Genomic DNA, 22,150 nt, shown 5'->3' with positions numbered 1-22,150 from the left:
AAAGATTTGAAGCCTTTGTTATCTCTATTTTTCAAAAAAATAGCGATTTTATAATGGTTATTCCTCTAATTTAGGGAGTATATGAAGTTCTACTAAATTAATTTCTAAAAACAATTGAACGATGATCATTTATAATGAAAAAGAGTTTAGCATACATTAATACAAATATAGAAAATGATTAGAAATTTTAAAACAACACTAAAGATTATAGGCTTCACTATATAAAGTATTTACCAAAAACTTAATATTTTTATAGAGGTTAATACATAGATTTTGAGAAAATTTCAAAAATACAACAATATTATTTTAATGCATAGTTTCATCACGCACTAACATATAATAATGTTCAAAGGGGTTTGGAGCCTTTGTTGTCTCCATTTTTCAAGAAACAAATGATTTTATAGTGGTTATTTCTTTGATTTTGAGAGTATTGTGAAGTTTTACTAAATTAATTGATAAAAAATATATCGATTCTCATATACAATGAAAAGGAGCTTAAATACATTAATTAAAATGTATAATATGGTTAGAAATTTTAAAACAACACTAAAGATTATAGGTTTCAGTATATAAAACATTTTCCAAAACGTCAATATTTTCGTAGGGGTTAACACATTGATTTTGAGAAAACTTCAAAAAATATGACAATTTTTTTTAATGCATAGTTACATTCTCCACTAACATATGATATATTCACTGAGGTATGGAGCTTTTGTTGTCTCTGTTTTTCAAGAAAATTGTGATTTTAGAGTGGTTATTACATCGATTGTGGGAGTATTATGAAGTTCTACTAAATTAAATGATAAAAAAAGTTTAACGATGCTCATTTATAATGAAAAAGAGTTTAGTATACATTAATACAAATGTAGAATATGGTTAGAAATTTTAAAACAACACTAAAGATTATAGGCTTCACTATATAAAGTGTTTACCAAAAACTCAATATTTTTGTAGGGGTTAATACATAGATTTTGAGAAAATTTCAAAAATACAACAATATTGTTTTAATGCGTAGTTTCATAACGCATTAACATATAATAATGTTCAAAGGGGTTTGGAGCCTTTGTTGTCTCCATTTTTCAAGAAAAACGTGATTTTATAGTGGTTATTCCTTCGATTTAGGGAGTATTATGAAGTTTTACTAAATTAATTGATAAAAAATATATCGATTCCCATATACAATAAAAAAGAGCTTAAACACATTAATAAAAAAGTAGAATGTGGTTATAAATTGTAAAACAACACTAAAGATTATAGGCTTCAGTATATAAAACATTTACCAAAAACTCAATATTTTCGTAGGGGATACATGGATTTTGAGAAAATTTCAAAAAATATGACAATTTTTTTTAATGCATAGTTACATTCTCCACTAACATATGATGATATTCAACGAGGTATGGAGCCTTTGTTGTCTCTGTTTTTGAAGAAAATTATGATTTTATAGTGTTTATTCCATCGATTTTGGGAGTATTATGAAGTTCTACTAAATTAAATGATAAAAACAATTGAACGATGATCATTTATAATGAAAAATAGTTTAGCATACATTAATTAAAATATAGAAAATGATTAGAAATTTTAAAACAACACTAAAGATTATAGGCTTCAGTTTATAAAACATTTACCAAAAACTCAATATTTTCGTAGGGATTAACACATGGATTTTGAGAAAATATCAAAAAATATGACAATATTGTTTTAATGCATAGTTGCATCCTGCACTAATATATATTGATGTTCAAAAAGATTTGAAGCCTTTGTTATCTCTATTTTTCAAAAAAATAGCGATTTTATAATGGTTATTCCTCTAATTTAGGGAGTATATGAAGTTCTACTAAATTAATTTCTAAAAACAATTGAACGATGATCATTTATAATGAAAAAGAGTTTAGCATACATTAATACAAATATAGAAAATGATTAGAAATTTTAAATCAACACTAAAGATTATAGGCTTCACTATATAAAGTATTTACCAAAAACTTAATATTTTTGTAGGGGTTAATACATAGATTTTGAGAAAATTTTAAAAATACAACAATATTGTTTTAATGCATAGTTTCATCATGCACTAACATATAATAATGTTTAAAAGGGTTTGGAGCCTTTGTGGTCTCCATTTTTCAAGAAAAAAGTGATTTTATAGTGGTTATTTCTTTGATTTTGAGAGTATTATGAAGTTTTACTAAATTAATTGATAAAAAATATATCGATTCTCATATACAATGAAAAGGAGCTTAAAATACATTAATAAAAATGTAGAATAGGGTTAGAAATTTTAAAACAACACTAAAGATTATAGGCTTCAGTATATAAAATATTTACCAAAAACTTAATATTTTCGTAGGGGTTAACACATGGATTTTGAAAAAATTTCAAAAAATATGAAAATATTGTTTTAATGCATATTTGCATTCTGCACAACATATGATGATATTCAAAGAGGTATGGAGCCTTTGTTGTCTCTGTTTTTCACGAAAAATTGTGATTTTATAGTGGTTATTCCATTGATTTTAAGAGTATTTTGAAGTTCTACTAAATTAATTGATAAAAAAAATTTAACGATGCTCATTTATAATGAAAAAAAAGTTTAGCAAACATTAGTACAAATGAAGAATATGGTTAGAAATTTTAAAACAACACTAAAGATTATAGGCTTCACTATATAAAGTAGTTACCAAAAACTCAATATTTTTTAGGGGTTAATACATAGATTTTGAGAAAATTTCAAAAATACAACAATATTGTTTTAATGCATAGTTTCATCATGCACTAATATATAATAATGTTCAAAGGGGTTTGGAGCCTTTGTTGTCTCCATTTTTCAAGAAAAACGTGATTTTATAGTGGTTATTCCTTCGATTTAGGGAGTATTATGAAGTTTTACTAAATTAATTGATAAAAAATATATCGATTCCCATATACAATAAAAAAGAGCTTAAACACATTAATAAAAAAGTAGAATGTGGTTAGAAATTGTAAAACAACACTAAAGATTATAGGCTTCAGTATATAAAACATTTACCAAAAACTCAATATTTTCGTTGGGGATACATGGATTTTGAGAAAATTTCAAAAAATATGACAAATTTTTTTTAATGCATAGTTACATTCTCCACTAACATATGATGATTTTCAACGAGGTATGGAGCCTTTGTTGTCTCTGTTTTTGAAGAAAATTATGATTTTATAGTGGTTATTCCATCGATTTTGGGAGTATTATGAAGTTCTACTAAATTAAATGATAAAAACAATTGAACGATGATCATTTATAATGAAAAATAGTTTAGCATACATTAATTAAAATATAGAAAATGATTAGAAATTTTAAAACAACACTAAATATTATAGGCTTCAGTATATAAAACATTTACCAAAAACTCAATATTTTTGTAGGGATTAACACATGGATTTTGAGAAAATATCAAAAAATATGACAATATTGTTTTAATGCATAGTTGCATCCTGCACTAATATATATTGATGTTCAAAAAGATTTGAAGCCTTTGTTATCTCTATTTTTCAAAAAAATAGCGATTTTATAACGATTATTCCTCTAATTTAGGGAGTATATGAAGTTCTACTAAATTAATTTCTAAAAACAATTGAACGATGATCATTTATAATGAAAAAGAGTTTAGCACACATTAATACAAATATAGAAAATGATTAGAAATTTTAAATCAACACTAAAGATTATAGGCTTCACTATATAAAGTATTTACCAAAAACTTAATATTTTTGTAGGGGTTAATACATAGATTTTGAGAAAATTTCAAAAATACAACAATATTGTTTTAATGCATAGTTTCATCACGCAATAACATATAATAATGTTTAAAAGGGTTTGGAGCCTTTGTGGTCTACATTTTTCAAGAAAAAAAAGTGATTTTATAGTGGTTATTTCTTTGATTTTGAGAGTATTATGAAGTTTTACTAAATTAATTGATAAAAAATATATCGATTCTCATATACAATGAAAAGGAGCTTAAAATACATTAATAAAAATGTAGAATATGGTTAGAAATTTTAAAACAACACTAAAGATTATAGGCTTCAGTATATAAAATATTTACCAAAAACTTAGTCTTTTCGTAGGGGTTAACACATGGATTTTGAGAAAATTTCAAAAAATATGAAAATATTGTTTTAATGCATAGTTGCATTCTGCACAACATATGATGATATTCAAAGAGGTATGGAGCCTTTGTTGTCTCTGTTTTTCAAGAAAATTGTGATTTTATAGTGGTTATTCCATCGATTTTGGGAGTATTTTGAAGTTCTACTAAAGTAATTGATAAAAATAATTTAACGATGCTCATTTATAATGAAAAAAAAGTTTAGCAAACATTAGTACAAATGAAGAATATGGTTAGAAATTTTAAAACAACACTAAAGATTATAGGCTTCACTATATAAAGTATTTACCAAAAACTCAATATTTTTGTAGGGGTTAATACATAGATTTTGAGAAAATTTCAAAAAATACAACAATATTGTTTTAATGCATAGTTTCATCACGCACTAATATATAATAATGTTCAAAGGGGTTTGGAGCCTTTGTTGTCTCCATTTTTCAAGAAAAACGTGATTTTATAGTGGTTATTCCTTCGATTTAGGGAGTATTATGAAGTTTTACTAAATTAATTGATAAAAAATATATCGATTCCCATATACAATAAAAAAGAGCTTAAACACATTAATAAAAAAGTAGAATGTGGTTAGAAATTTTAAAACAACACTAAAGATTATAGGCTTCAGTATATAAAACATTTACCAAAAACTCAATATTTTCGTAGGGGATACATGGATTTTGAGAAAATTTCAAAAGATATGAAAAAATTTTTTTAATGCATAGTTACATTCTCCACTAACATATGATGATATTCAACGAGGTATGGAGCCTTTGTTGTCTCTGTTTTTTAAGAAAATTATGATTTTATAGTGGTTATTCCATCGATTTTGGGAGTATTATGAAGTTCTACTAAATTAAATGATAAAAAAATTGAACGATGATCATTTATAATGAAAAATAGTTTAGCATACATTAATTAAAATATAGAAAATGATTAGAAATTTTAAAACAACACTAAATATTATAGGCTTCAGTATATAAAACATTTACCAAAAACTCAATATTTTTGTAGAGATTAACACATGGATTTTGAGAAAATATCAAAAAATATGACAATATTGTTTTAATGCATAGTTGCATCCTGCACTAATATATATTGATGTTCAAAAAGATTTGAAGCCTTTGTTATCTCTATTTTTCAAAAAAAATAGCGATTTTATAACGGTTATTCCTCTAATTTAGGGAGTATATGAAGTTCTACTAAATTAATTTCTAAAAACAATTGAACGATGATCATTTATAATGAAAAAGAGTTTAGCATACATTAATACAAATATAGAAAATGATTAGAAATTTTTAATCAACACTAAAGATTATAGGCTTCACTATATAAAGTATTTACCAAAAACTTAATATTTTTGTAGGGGTTAATACATAGATTTTGAGAAAATTTCAAAAATACAACAATATTGTTTTAATGCATAGTTTCATCACGCACTAACATATAATAATGTTTAAAAGGGTTTGGAGCCTTTGTGGTCTCCATTTTTCAAGAAAAAAAAGTGATTTTATAGTGGTTATTTCTTTGATTTTGAGAGTATTATGAAGTTTTACTAAATTAATTGATAAAAAATATATCGATTCTCATATACAATGAAAAGGAGCTTAAAATACATTAATAAAAATGTAGAATATGGTTAGAAATTTTAAAACAACACTAAAGATTATAGGCTTCAGTATATAAAATATTTACCAAAAACTTAGTATTTTTGTAGGGGTTAACACATGGATTTTGAGAAAATTTCAAAAAATATGAAAATATTGTTTTAATGCATAGTTGCATTCTGCACAACATATGATGATATTCAAAGAGGTATGGAGCCTTTGTTGTCTCTGTTTTTCAAGAAAATTGTGATTTTATAGTGGTTATTCCATCGATTTTGGGAGTATTTTGAAGTTATACTAAATTAATTGATAAAAAAAATTTAACGATGCTCATTTATAATGAAAAAAAGTTTAGCAAACATTAGTACAAATGAAGAATATGGTTAGAAATTTTAAAACAACACTAAAGATTATAGGCTTCACTATATAAAGTATTTACCAAAAACTCAATATTTTTGTAGGGGTTAATACATAGATTTTGAGAAAATTTCAAAAAATACAACAATATTGTTTTAATGCATAGTTTCATCACGCACTAATATATAATAATGTTCAAAGGGGTTTGGAGCCTTTGTTGTCTCCATTTTTCAAGAAAAACGTGATTTTATAGTGGTTATTCCTTCGATTTAGGGAGTATTATGAAGTTTTACTAAATTAATTGATAAAAATATATCGATTCCCATATACAATAAAAAAGAGCTTAAACACATTAATAAAAAAGTAGAATGTGGTTAGAAATTTTAAAACAACACTAAAGATTATAGGCTTCAGTATATAAAACATTTACCAAAAACTCAATATTTTCGTAGGGGATACATGGATTTTGAGAAAATTTCAAAAAATATGACAAATTTTTTTTAATGCATAGTTACATTCTCCACTAACATATGATGATATTCAACGAGGTATGGAGCCTTTGTTGTCTCTGTTTTTGAAGAAAATTATGATTTTATAGTGGTTATTCCATCGATTTTGGGAGTATTATGAAGTTCTACTAAATTAAATGATAAAACAATTGAACGATGATCATTTATAATGAAAAATAGTTTAGCATACATTAATTAAAATATAGAAAATGATTAGAAATTTTAAAACAACACTAAATATTATAGGCTTCAGTATATAAAACATTTACCAAAAACTCAATATTTTCGTAGGGATTAACACATGGATTTTGAGAAAGTATCAAAAAATATGACAATATTGTTTTAATGCATAGTTGCATCCTGCACTAATATATATTGATGTTCAAAAAGATTTGAAGCCTTTGTTATCTCTATTTTTCAAAAAAATAGCGATTTTATAACGGTTATTCCTCTAATTTAGGGAGTATATGAAGTTCTACTAAATTAATTTCTAAAAACAATTGAACGATGATCATTTATAATGAAAAAGAGTTTAGCATACATTAATACAAATATAGAAAATGATTAGAAATTTTTAATCAACACTAAAGATTATAGGCTTCACTATATAAAGTATTTACCAAAAACTTAATATTTTTGTAGGGGTTAATACATAGATTTTGAGAAAATTTCAAAAATACAACAATATTGTTTTAATGCATAGTTTCATCACGCACTAACATATAATAATGTTTAAAAGGGTTTGGAGCCTTTGTGGTCTCCATTTTTCAAGAAAAAAGTGATTTTATAGTGGTTATTTCTTTGATTTTGAGAGTATTATGAAGTTTTACTAAATTAATTGATAAAAAATATATCGATTCTGATATACAATGAAAAGGAGCTTAAAATACATTAATAAAAATGTAGAATATGGTTAGAAATTTTAAAACAACACTAAATATTATAGGCTTCAGTATATAAAATATTTACCAAAAACTTAGTATTTTCGTAGGGGTTAACACATGGATTTTGAGAAAATTTCAAAAAATATGAAAATATTGTTTTAATGCATAGTTGCATTCTGCATAACATATGATGATATTCAAAGAGGTATGGAGCTTTTGTTGTCTCTGTTTTTCAAGAAAATTGTGATTTTATAGTGGTTATTCCATCGATTTTGGGAGTATTTTGAAGTTCTACTAAATTAATTGATAAAAAAAATTTAACGATGCTCATTTATAATGAAAAAAAGTTTAGCAAACATTAGTACAAATGAAGAATATGGTTAGAAATTTTAAAACAACACTAAAGATTATAGGCTTCACTATATAAAGTATTTACCAAAAACTCAATATTTTTGTAGGAGTTAATACATAGATTTTGAGAAAATTTCAAAAAATAAAACAATATTGTTTTAATGCATAGTTTCATCACGCACTAATATATAATAATGTTCAAAGGGGTTTGGAGCCTTTGTTGTCTCCATTTTTCAAGAAAAACGTGATTTATCGTGGTTATTCTTTCAATTTAGGGAGTATTATGAAGTTTTACTAAATTAATTGATGAAAAATATATCGATTCCCATATACAATGAAAAAGAGCTTAAAATACATTAATAAAAAAGTAGAATGTGGTTAGAAATTTAAAAACAACACTAAAGATTATAGGCTTCAGTATATAAAACATTTACCAAAAACTCAATATTTTCTTAGGGGTATACATGGATTTTGAAAAAAATTTAAAAAATATGACAATATTGTTTTAATGCATAGTTGCATCCTGCACTAATATATATTGATGTTCAAAAAGATTTGAAGCCTTTCTTATCTCTATTTTTCAAAAAAATAGAGATTTTATAATGGTTATTCCTCTAATTTAGGAAGTATATGAAGTTCTACTAAATTAATTTCTAAAAACAGTTGAACGATGATCATTTATAATGAAAAAGAGTTTAGCATACATTAATACAAATATAGAAAATGATTAGAAATTTTAAGACAACACTAAAGATTATAGGCTTCACTATATAAAGTATTTACCAAAAACTCAATATTTTTGAAGGGTTAATACATAGATTTTGAGAAAATTTCAAAAAATACAACAATATTGTTTTAATGCATAGTTTCATCATGCACTAATATATAATAATCTTCAAAGGGGTTTGGAGCCTTTGTTGTCTCCATTTTTCAAGAAAAACGTGATTTTATAGTGGTTATTCCTTCGATTTAGGGAGTATTATGAAGTTTTACTAAATTAATTGATGAAAAATATATCGATTCCCATATACAATGAAAAAGAGCTTAAAATACATTAATAAAAAAGTAGAATGTGGTTAGAAATTTTAAAACAACACTAAAGATTATATAGGCTTCAGTATATAAAACATTTACCAAAAACTCAATATTTTCGTAGGGCACATGAAATTTTTTTTTAATGCATAGTTACATTCTCCACTAACATATGATGATATTCAACGAGGTATGGAGCCTTTGTTGTCTTTGCTTTTCAAGAAAATTGTGATTTTATAGTGGTTATTCCATCGATTTTGAGAGTATTATGAAGTTCTACTAAATTAAATGATAAAAACAACTTAACGATGCTCATTTATAATGAAAAAGAGTTTAGCATACATTAATACAAATGTAGAATATGGTTAGAAATTTTAAAACAACACTAAAGATTATAGGCTTCACAATATAAAGTATTTACCAAAAACTCAATGTTTTTGTAGGGGTTAATACATAGATTTTGAGAAAATTTCAAAAAATACAACAATATTGTTTTAATGCATAGTTTCATCATGTACTAAAATATAATAATGTTTAAAGGGGTTTGGAGCCGTTGTTGTCTCCATTTTTCAAGAAAAAAGTGATTTTATAGTGGTTATTTCTTTGATTTAGGGAGTATTATGAAGTTTAACTAAATTAATTAATAAAAAATATATTGATTCTCATAAACAATGAAAATGAGCTTAAAATACATTAATAAAAATGTAGAACATGGTTAGAAATTTTAAACAACACTAAAAAATTGTAGGCTTCAGTATATAAAATATTTACCAAAAACTCAATATTTTCGTAGGGGTTTAACACATGGATTTTGAGATAATTTCAAAAAATATGACAATATTGTTTTAATGCTTAGTTGCATTCTGCGCTAACATATGATGATGTTCAAAGAGGTATGGAGCCTTTGTTGTCTTCGTTTTTCAAGAAAATTGTGATTTTATAGTGGTTATTCCATCGATTTTGGGAGTATTATGGAATTTTACTAAATTAATTGATAAAAACAATTGAACGATGATCGTTTATAATGAAAATGAGTTTAGCATACATTAATACAAATGTAGAATATGGTTAGAAATTTTAAAACAACACTAAAGATTATAGGCTTCACTATATAAAGTGTTTACCAAAAACTCAATATTTTTGTAGGGGTTGTTAATACATAGATTTTGAGAAAATTTCAAAAAATACAACAATATTGTTTTAATGCATAGTTTCATCATGCACTAATATATAATAATGTTCAAAGGGGTTTGGAGCCTTTGTCGTCTCCATTTTTCAAGAAAAACGTGATTTTATAGTGGTTATTCCTTCGATTTAGAGAGTATTATGAAGTTTTACTAAATTATTTGATAAAAAAATATATCGATTCCCATATACAATGAAAAAGGGCTTAAAATACATTAATAAAAAAGTAGAATGTGGTTAGAAATTTTAAAACAACACTAAAGATTATAGGCTTCAGTATATAAAACATTTACCAAAAACTCAATATTTTCGTAGGGGTCACACATGGATTTTGAGAAAATTTCAAAAAATATTACAATATTGTTTTAATGCATAGTTGCATCCTGCACTAATATATATTGATGTTCAAAAATATTTGAAGCCTTTGTTATCTCTATTTTTCAAAAAAATAGCGATTTTATAATGGTTATTCCTCTAATTTAGGGAGTATATTAAGTTCTACTAAATTAATTTCTAAAAACAATTGAACGATGATCATTTATAATGAAAAAGATTTTAGCATACATTAATACAAATATAGAAAATGATTAGAAATTTTAAAACAACAATAAAGATTGTATGCTTCACTATATAAAGTATTTACCAAAAACTCAATATTTTTGTAGGGATTAATACATAGATTTTGAGAAAATTTCAAAAATACAACAATATTGTTTTAATGCATAGTTTCATCACGTACTAACATATAATAATGTTCAAAGGGGTTTGGAGCCTTTGTTGTCTCCATTTTTCAAGAAAAAAATGATTTTATAGTGGTTATTTCTTTGATTTTGAGAGTATTATGAAGTTTTACTAAATTAATTGATAAAAAATATATCGATTCTCATACACAATGAAAAGGAGCTTAAAATACATTAATAAAAATGTAGAATATGGTTAGAAATTTTAAAACAACACTAAAGATTATAGGCTTCAGTATATAAAACATTTACCAAAAACTCAATATTTTCGTAGGGGTTAACACATGGATTTTGAGAAAATTTCAAAAAATATGACAATTTTTTTTAATGCATAGTTACATTCTCCACTAACATATGATGATATTCAACGAGGTATGGAGCCTTTGTTGTCTTTGTTTTTCAAGAAAATTGTGATTTTATAGTGGTTATTCCATCGATTTTGGGAGTATTATGAAGTTCTACTAAATTAAATGATAAAAAAAGTTTAACGATGCTCATTTATAACGAAAAAGAGTTTAGCATACATTAATACAAATGTAGAATATGGTTAGAAATTTTAAAACAACACTAAAGATTATAGGCTTCACTATATAAAGTGTTTACCAAAAACTCAATATTTTTGTAGGGGTTAATACATAGATTTTGAGAAAATTTCAAAAATACAACAATATTGTTTTAATGCGTAGTTTCATAACGCATTAACATATAATAATGTTCAAAGGGGTTTAGAGCCTTTGTTGTCTCTATTTTTCAAGAAAAAAAGCGATTTTATTGTGGTTATTTCTTTGATTTTGAGAGTATTATGAAGTTTTACTAAATTAATTGATAAAAAAATATATCGATTCTCATATACAATGAAAAGGAGCTTAAAATACATTAATAAAAATGTAGAATATGGTTAGAAATTTTAAAACAACACTAAAGGTTATAGGCTTCAGTATATAAAACATTTACCAAAAACTCAATATTTTCGTAGAGGTTAACACATGGATTTTGAGAAAATTTCAAAAAATATGACAATTTTTTTTAATGCATAGTTACATTCTCCACTAACATATGATGATATTCAACGAGGTATGGAGCCGTTGTTGTCTCTGTTTTTGAAGAAAATTATGATTTTATAGTGGTTATTCCATCGATTTAGGGAGTATTATGAAGTTCTACTAAATTAAATGATAAAAACAATTGAACGATGATCATTTATAATGAAAAATAGTTTAGCATACATTAATAAAAATATAGAAAATGATTAGAAATTTTAAAACAACACTAAAGATTATAGGCTTCAGTATATAAAACATTTACCAAAAACTCAATATTTTTGTAGGGGTTAATACATAGATTTTGAGAAATTTTCAAAAAATACAACAATATTGTCTTAATGCATAGTTTCATCATGCACTAATATATAATAATGTTCAAAGGGGTTTGGAGCCTTTGTTTTCTCCATTTTTCAAGAAAATTTTGATTTTATAGTGGTTATTTCTTTGATTTAAGGAGTATTATGAAGTTTAACTTAATTAATTAATAAAAATTATATCGATTCTCATATACAATGAAAATGAGCTTAAAATACATTAATAAAAATGTAGAATATGGTTAGAAATTTTAAAACAACACTAAAAATTATAGGCTTCAGTATATAAAACATTTACCAAAAACTCAATATTTTCGTAGGGGTTTAACACATGGATTTTGAGATAATTTCAAAAAATATGACAATATTGTTTTAATGCTTAGTGGCATTCTGCGCTAACATATGATGATGTTCAATGAGGTATGGAGCCTTTGTTGTCTTCATTTTTCACGAAAATTGTGATTTTATAGTGCTTATTCCATCGATTTTGGGAGTATTATGAAATTTTACTAAATTAATTGATAAAAACAATTGAACGATGATCATTTATAATGAAAATGAGTTTAGCATACATTAATACAAATGTAGAATATGGTTAGAAATTTTAAAACAACACTAAAGATTATAGGCTTCACTATATAAAGTGTTTACCAAAAACTCAATATTTTTGTAGGGGTTAATACATAGATTTTGAGAAAATTTCAAAAAATACAACAATATTGTTTTAATGCATAGTTTCATCACGCACTAACATATAATAATGTTTAAAGGGGTTTGGAGCCGTTGTTGTCTCCATTTTTCAAGAAAAAAGTGATTTTATAGTGGTTATTTCTTTGATTTAGGGAGTATTATGAAGTTTAACTAAATTAATTAATAAAAAATATATTGATTCTCATAAACAATGAAAATGAGCTTAAAATACATTAATAAAAATGTAGAACATGGTTAGAAATTTTAAACAACACTAAAAAATTGTAGGCTTCAGTATATAAAATATTTACCAAAAACTCAATATTTTCGTAGGGGTTTAACACATGGATTTTGAGATAATTTCAAAAAATATGACAATATTGTTTTAATGCTTAGTTGCATTCTGCGCTAACATATGATGATGTTCAAAGAGGTATGGAGCCTTTGTTGTCTTCGTTTTTCAAGAAAATTGTGATTTTATAGTGGTTATTCCATCGATTTTGGGAGTATTATGGAATTTACTAAATTAATGATAAAAACAATTGAACGATGATCGTTTATAATGAAAATGAGTTTAGCATACATTAATACAAATGTAGAATATGGTTAGAAATTTTAAAACAACACTAAAGATTATAGGCTTCACTATATAAAGTGTTTACCAAAAACTCAATATTTTTGTAGGGGTTGTTAATACATAGATTTTGAGAAAATTTCAAAAAATACAACAATATTGTTTTAATGCATAGTTTCATCATACATTAATATATAATAATGTTCAAAGGGGTTTGGAGCCTTTGTCGTCTCCATTTTTCAAGAAAAACGTGATTTTATAGTGGTTATTCCTTCGATTTAGGGAGTATTATGAAGTTTTACTAAATTAATTGATAAAAAAATATATCGATTCCCATATACAATGAAAAAGGGCTTAAAATACATTAATAAAAAAGTAAAATGTGGTTAGAAATTTTAAAACAACACTAAAGATTATAGGCTTCAGTATATAAAACATTTACCAAAAACTCAATATTTTCGTAGGGGTCACACATGGATTTTGAGAAAATTTCAAAAAATATTACAATATTGTTTTAATGCATAGTTGCATCCTGCACTAATATATGATGATATTCAAAAATATTTGAGCTTTGTTATCTCTATTTTTCAAAAAAATAGCGATTTTATAATGGTTATTCCTCTAATTTAGGGAGTATATTAAGTTCTACTAAATTAATTTCTAAAAACAATTGAACGATGATCATTTATAATGAAAAAGATTTTAGCATACATTAATACAAATATAGAAAATGATTAGAAATTTTAAAACAATAATAAAGATTGTATGCTTCACTATATAAAGTATTTACCAAAAACTCAATATTTTTGTAGGGATTAATACATAGATTTTGAGAAAATTTCAAAAATACAACAATATTGTTTTAATGCATAGTTTAATCACGTACTAACATATAATAATGTTCAAAGGGGTTTGGAGCCTTTGTTGTCTCCATTTTTTAAGAAAAAAATGATTTTATAGTGGTTATTTCTTTGATTTTGAGAGTATTATGAAGTTTTACTAAATTAATTGATAAAAAAATATATCGATTCTCATACACAATGAAAAGGAGCTTAAAATACATTAATAAAAATGTAGAATATGGTTAGAAATTTTAAAACAACACTAAAGATTATAGGCTTCAGTATATAAAACATTTACCAAAAACTCAATATTTTCGTAGGGGTTAACACATGGATTTTGAGAAAATTTCAAAAAATATGACAATTTTTTTAATGCATAGTTACATTCTCCACTAACATATGATGATATTCAACGAGGTATGGAGCCTTTGTTGTCTTTGTTTTTCAAGAAAATTGTGATTTTATAGTGGTTATTCCATCGATTTTGGGAGTATTATGAAGTTCTACTAAATTAAATGATAAAAAAAGTTTAACGATGCTCATTTATAACGAAAAAGAGTTAAGCATACATTAATACAAATGTAGAATATGGTTAGAAATTTTAAAACAACACTAAAGATTATAGGCTTCACTATATAAAGTGTTTACCAAAAACTCAATATTTTTGTAGGGGTTAATACATAGATTTTGAGAAAATTTCAAAAATACAACAATATTGTTTTAATGCGTAGTTTCATAACGCATTAACATATAATAATGTTCAAAGGGGTTTAGAGCCTTTGTTGTCTCTATTTTTCAAGAAAAAAAAGCGATTTTATTGTGGTTATTTCTTTGATTTTGAGAGTATTATGAAGTTTTACTAAATTAATTGATAAAAAAATATATCGATTCTCATATACAATGAAAAGGAGCTTAAAATACATTAATAAAAATGTAGAATATGGTTAGAAATTTTAAAACAACACTAAAGATTATAGGCTTCAGTATATAAAACATTTACCAAAAACTCAATATTTTCGTAGAGGTTAACACATGGATTTTGAGAAAATTTCAAAAAATATGACAATTTTTTTTAATGCATAGTTACATTCTCCACTAACATATGATGATATTCAACGAGGTATGGAGCCGTTGTTGTCTCTGTTTTTGAAGAAAATTATGATTTTATAGTGGTTATTCCATCGATTTAGGGAGTATTATGAAGTTCTACTAAATTAAATGATAAAAACAATTGAACGATGATCATTTATAATGAAAAATAGTTTAGCATACATTAATAAAAATATAGAAAATGATTAGAAATTTTAAAACAACACTAAAGATTATAGGCTTCAGTATATAAAACATTTACCAAAAACTCAATATTTTTGTAGGGGTTAATACATAGATTTTGAGAAATTTTCAAAAAATACAACAATATTGTCTTAATGCATAGTTTCATCATGCACTAATATATAATAATGTTCAAAGGGGTTTGGAGCCTTTGTTTTCTCCATTTTTCAAGAAAATTTTGATTTTGTAGTGGTTATTTCTTTGATTTAAGGAGTATTATGAAGTTTAACTTAATTAATTAATAAAAATTATATCGATTCTCATATACAATGAAAATGAGCTTAAAATACATTAATAAAAATGTAGAATATGGTTAGAAATTTTAAAACAACACTAAAAATTATAGGCTTCAGTATATAAAACATTTACCAAAAACTCAATATTTTCGTAGGGGTTTAACACATGGATTTTGAGATAATTTCAAAAAATATGACAATATTGTTTTAATGCTTAGTGGCATTCTGCGCTAACATATGATGATGTTCAATGAGGTATGGAGCCTTTGTTGTCTTCATTTTTCACGAAAATTGTGATTTTATAGTGCTTATTCCATCGATTTTGGGAGTATTATGAAATTTTACTAAATTAATTGATAAAAACAATTGAACGATGATCATTTATAATGAAAATGAGTTTAGCATACATTAATACAAATGTAGAATATGGTTAGAAATTTTAAAACAACACTAAATATTATAGGCTTCACTATATAAAGTGTTTACCAAAAACTCAATATTTTTGTAGGGGTTAATACATAGATTTTGAGAAAATTTCAAAAAATACAACAATATTGTTTTAATGCATAGTTTCATCACGCACTAACATATAATAATGTTCAAAGGGGTTTGGAGCCTTTGTTGTCTCCATTTATCAAGAAAAAAAGTGATTTTATAGTGGTTATTTCTTTGATTTTGAGAGTATTATGAAGTTTTACTAAATTAATTGATAAAAATATATTGATTCTCATATACAATGAAAATGAGCTTAAAATACATTAATAAAAATTTAGAATATGGTTAGAAATTTTAAAACAACACTAAATATTATAGGCTTCAGTATATAAAACATTTACCAAAAACTCAATATTTTCGTAGGGTAACACATGAATTTTGAGAAAATTTCAAAAAATATGACAATTTTTTTTAATGCATAGTTACATTCTCCACTAACATATGATGATATTCAAAGAGGTGTGGAGCCTTTGTTGTCTCTGTTTTTCAAGAAAATTGTGATTTTATAGTGGTTACTCCATCGATTTTGGGAGTATTATGAAGTTCTACTAAATTAAATGATAAAAACAATTTAACGATGCTCATTTATAATGAAAAAGAGTTTAGCATACATTAATACAAATGTAGAATATGGTTAAAAATTTTAAAAGAACACTAAAGATTGTAGGCTTCACTATATAAAGTATTTACCAAAAACTCAATATTTTTGTAGGGGTTAGTACATAGATTTTGAGAAAATTTCAAAAATACAACAATATTGTTTTAATGCATAGTTTCATCACGCACTAACATATAATAATGTTCAAAGGGGTTTGGAGCCTTTGTTGTCTCCATTTTTCAAGAAAAAAGTGATTTTATAGTGGTTATTTCTTTGATTTAGGGAGTATTATGAAGTTTTACTAAATTAATTGATAAAAAATATATCGATTCTCATATACAATGAAAAGGAGCTTAAAATACATTAATAAAAATGTATAATATGGTTAGAAGTTTTAAAACAACACTAAAGATTATAGGCTTCAGTATATAAAACATTTACCAAAAACACAATATTTTCGTAGGGGTTAACACATGGATTTTGAGAAAATTTCAAAAAATATGACAATTTTTTTTAATGCATAGTTACATTCTCCACTAACATATGATGATATTCAATGAGGTATGGAGTCTTTGTTATCTCTGTTTTTCAAGAAAATTGTGATTTTATAGTGGTTATTCCATCGATTTTGGGAGTATTATGAAGTTCTACTAAATTAAATGATAAAAACAATTTAACGATGCTCATTTATAATGAAAAAGAGTTTAGCATACATTAATACAAATGTAGAATATGGTTAGAAATTTTAAAACAACACTAAAAATTATAGGTTTCACTATATAAAGTATTTACCAAAAACTTAATATTTTTGTAGGGGTTAATACATAGATTTTGAGAAAAATTCAAAAAATATAACAATATCGCTTTAATGCATAGTTGACTCATGTACTAATATATGATGATGGTCAAAGAGGTTTGTAATCTTTGTTGTCTCTATTTCTCTATAGAATAGCGATTTTATAATGGTTAGTCCATTAATTTATAGAGTTCATGAAATTTTACTAAATTAATTTCTTAAAAAAATTGAACGATGCTCGTGTACTATGAAAGAGAGTTTAGCATACATTAATACAAATGTAGTATATGGTTTAAAATTTTAAAACAACACTAAAGATTATAAGTTTCAGTATATAAAGTATTTATTAAAAACTCAATATATTCGTAAGGACGGTGGACAATAGCTCAATCAGAAAGATATACAAACACATTTTCTGGGTTATCTTGATTTTAGTAATCCGTAGATGGTTATTTGAATGTTGGATATAAAACTTGTATACTCAGATAATGAAAGAAGAAAAGGCACGAAAATACTTGGTTTGATTGATAAAGCAAAGACGAAGAGATGAAAATGATTAAACAATGGAGTAATGGACAACACACTTAACACAATAAAAGCTAAAGGTAATTTGGACTTTTGTTCCGTGGCTGCAGTACGATTGCACCGTACTTCTTTTTACCTGAAACCTGAGATATTTTGTTTTTAACTTTATATTATATTATACAGCGGAGAAAAAAAAAGTAAATCAAAAGTGCCTTTCCTAGCAACTTTTTAAACAGAACGCAACCTGTTCCATTAAAGTAACCTGACAGCATCTGATTCATCTACCATTCAATCAAGAAAGCATATAAAAATATGATAAAGAATTATTCTTTTGTGAAAGATAAAGGTTTCTTGCATGTAATTATTTTCATGTAAAACCACAATGGAAAAACAAGTAAAAAAGGGAAAAACAACATTGTGATGGTGAACTGTGAAGCATATTCAACGGTGGATACAAAGCATGACTTACTGAAAACTTTAGTGCACATTCAATGGACGAAATGACAATGAACACTAAAAGTTGCTTTAGAAACCTTTTAACCTTTTGTTTAGTGATTAGATAATTTCACTCTGCTATTCTTTTTCCGAAACCATTAATATACTATGCTCTTTTCATTTTATGATGATAAAATGATGTTTCACAATACATATAATCTTAATTTCCATTAGTTTAGTTTATTCATTTGAGTAAGTATGCTTGTATAATAAAAATATCCGAAGATTGAAGTCTTCACTGAGTATAACCCATATAATACAAACACAGAGTAAAGGCCTAACTCACAAAATCTATGAAGGTTAAGCATTGACTAGACACAATGTTTTCTTCTTATTGTGTAATACCATCATATTTCTAAAACATAAACATCCTGAAAAAGCTGTTATATCGTCGAATGGGGGTAGACATAAAAAGCATACACCTCTGTATTACAGCTCCTGATCAAAATTTGTGGAAGACCGAATGATAATGCCATTTGAGTTTCAAGATCAAATGTTACTTAAGCTCTGTTTCAGTTTCAGTTTCAGTTTCAGTTGATACAGAAGCCTGTTAAAGAAAACGTAAGAAGTGAGAAAGAATTGCATCAAGCTATATTGATTGGTAATAAAGTAAACGAGTGTATAGGAAAAAAGGAGTAAACCAGATCGAAACCTTGCTCATCTGTAGTGATATTGCCTTCCGCCAATTGTTGTGTCCTGCATATTTCAAGGTGTTTGGTCTGGATGAAGACGGGTTAAGCAAACAGAGAAAAATGTTTTGAGCTAAAGAGAGGTAGGTACCATGGTGATGAGGAGTGACTGATGCCTAGTCCATTGCAAGTGAGTATCATTCCCTTAAACCTAGCCAGATACTCCTGCGTTAATATCAACAAATCAGACATATCTCAACATTACTAATAATGCCAAAGCATCCAAACAGATATTGGGTAACTTAAAATGTAACAAACATTTCATACCCGCAAAGTATACTTGTGAATCTCGTATATTCCGGTTAAATCATACTCAAAACGTAAATCAGGATCCATTAGCACTGCAAGGAATAAGGGAACAAAGCAAATTACATTAATATATTGATGTACTAACCCCTTTTCAACCTTAAGATTTGAAAAATTATATTTTATTTTTAAGTTTTATTTCAAAAGAAATTTCATCCATTGAACAAGTGATCCAAAGACAAAGCAATCGAAGTGAACTTATATATATATATATATATGAAAATGAGTATACCGTTATAAGCTTCATTGATCTCCTGAAACTTTGAAGTAGCCATAGTATCACCATTGTGCTTATCAGGATGCCACTTCTGCACTATGGCAAGAATCTCAAAACACTTTACTAATCAAACTTGAGAGCTAAACCAAAATGAACAAATTTGAGTTTATAATTACTAACCAAAGCAAGCTTCCGATAACTCAGTTTGAGCATCTCCTCAGTTGCATCATAATCAACTTCCAGAATCTTATAGTAATCCTTCTTCCCAAAAAAATCAGAGTAAATCAAATTCATATTAGTGATCACTCATATTTTCCAGCAAACAAGAACTATCTGAACTTTTCACTCAAGAGAATAGTAAAAAAAAAACGATATATTCTATAACAACAACGAATCATCTATGAATTTCATTTCGTTTCGCTCCTCACCATTCCAATTTTTTTCAGAAATATATAGTTTATATGACAATCAAGATTGAATAACAGAAACAACTATAGCCAAATCAAACAAAAAAAAGTTAGTTTGTACCTTGGGAGAATTGTTATCTTCCATCTGATGCAGAGACGAACACAGGAACAATCTCTTCATACATCATCTAATTAAAGAAAATAAACAGCAATAAATGAGTAAAAAGGACTGCAGATTTTTCTTTTTCTTATTTGTTTCCTCGGAAAAAATCAAACTAATGGCAGAGAAAATACTGAAATCTTTTATTCCTTTATTTTTCTCCAGAAAATAATGGAATTTCAGCAGCAAAATATCAATCGAATCTGTGGTTTCGCTTTGATTTTTTTTTCAGTTTATTTTCTTTCTTTTTGTGATTAGGAAGAAGTGTAGCTTTTATTTGTTAGGTGTAACCGTGTAACGTTGATTGAAGAAGATAGCTAGCCGATTGCATGAAGAATCGGTTATACCAAGTGTGACCAATCCGGTTTACGGTTTGATTTCAACTTTGGTGTATCCACAGAACATATCCCTTCACTCATTTAAATAAACATCATTTCTTATTTCACTTGATTTCGTACCCTTTCTTCTAAACTTGCAAGTGATTCGACTTCGACATCAAAATCTGAAAACTTTAAATATATGAATAAACTTTTCAGCTGCTTGCTGATATGGTATATATATATATATATATATATAACGAACATGAGTAAGAGAGAGCTAAAGATAGACATAAACACACACTTTATGTTTAAGCATATCAGTCTACAAAACCGACTTCTTCAGTTCTTCTCATCTGTTTAGTGCGCTTCGTCTTCATATGTACAGAGTTGTTGCGTGTCCTGGTTTGGTTGAGTCTTCTTCGGGAAACCAAAAGACCTAACAAAATCATTTAATTTTTTATAGTGGACCAAAATAATTTATTATTGTTACCTATTGTACCTCACGGTGGAAAAATATTTCATTCTATTATTTTAGTCTCAGCAAGAAGTGGTAGCAATTTGTAAAGGAAAAAAAACTGATAAGCAAAGCAACGAAAATAGAGAATATCCAGTGATCAATAAAGACTAATATGTATAGATAGAACACACCTCATAGGCTTTTAAAGACTGAACACAGCCTCTTTCCCCTCATCTCCTGAGTCCTGATTTGAATTCTTCAAGATAGCAGTAATAGTCACGTCACCTTTCCTGCCAAAACGAACCAAACAAATCTTCAGAAACATGTAACTATAATCTTTAAATAAGCATTGTTTAGCTTACATCTTGTTGAAGAAGACGGTTGATTCACCCTGGGAAGCAGATGGGATCAGATGGTCTTCTCTATCTCCTAACAAATCAGACTTCTCATCCCTTCCACCAGGTCCAATATCAAAGCAACGAACACATGGAAGAAAATAAACAAGCAAAAGAATCACAGGAAATAAAAACAAACCAAAAAAGCAAGTGAGGCATTGAGTTTTTTTAGAAAATTTGGAAATACCAGAGAGAGGGAAAACTGTTTTATTACTAGATTGATTATGAGAACTAAATGATCATAAGTGTTAACAAAAGAATCATACAATCTCTAACGATCAATTAAGACAGGATGTAATATTTTTATTTGTTTTGACAAATTACACATTAAGTTTTCAATATCGATTAAAGTAATATAGAGTTTTCCCTCTCAAAGTTTAAAAGTTTTTTTTTTTAAATAAGTTAAGTGAAAATAATGTTTTGACCAAAACAAAAACTTTTATCTTATATACCTTACA

At 26.0% G+C, this 22,150-nt stretch overlaps 2 protein-coding genes across 4 annotated transcripts in view; one reads left to right on the top strand and one right to left on the bottom strand.

Moving 5' to 3' along the window:
- The window catches only part of LOC103842894 (protein SPIRAL1-like 3), a 209,522-nt gene that overhangs the window by 112,146 nt on the left and 75,226 nt on the right, over positions 1–22,150 (top strand). The gene's annotated exons all lie outside the window — the stretch shown is intronic.
- Positions 18,929–20,922, bottom strand: LOC103843655 (chaperone protein DnaJ). 3 transcript variants are annotated; one of them, XM_033285274.1, is made up of 8 exons: positions 20,655–20,922; positions 20,482–20,548; positions 20,134–20,214; positions 19,969–20,044; positions 19,698–19,771; positions 19,522–19,595; positions 19,383–19,437; positions 18,929–19,288 (listed from the first exon to the last, which is right to left on the bottom strand). In XM_033285274.1, exons 2-8 carry the CDS (start codon positions 20,539–20,541, stop codon positions 19,238–19,240), a joined length of 471 nt encoding a protein of 156 aa, XP_033141165.1. In that variant the 5' UTR covers positions 20,542–20,548; positions 20,655–20,922; the 3' UTR covers positions 18,929–19,237. The 3 variants fall into 3 exon arrangements, with proteins under 3 accessions (XP_033141165.1, XP_033141190.1, XP_033141213.1); XM_033285299.1 differs by having other exon boundaries at positions 20,134–20,211; positions 20,655–20,915; XM_033285322.1 differs by lacking the exon at positions 20,655–20,922 and having other exon boundaries at positions 19,394–19,437.

Source organism: Brassica rapa, chromosome A01 (assembly GCF_000309985.2).
Source record: "Brassica rapa cultivar Chiifu-401-42 chromosome A01, CAAS_Brap_v3.01, whole genome shotgun sequence".
Classification (NCBI taxonomy): domain Eukaryota; kingdom Viridiplantae; phylum Streptophyta; class Magnoliopsida; order Brassicales; family Brassicaceae; genus Brassica; species Brassica rapa.
This window is presented reverse-complemented; position numbering and strand designations above follow the sequence as displayed.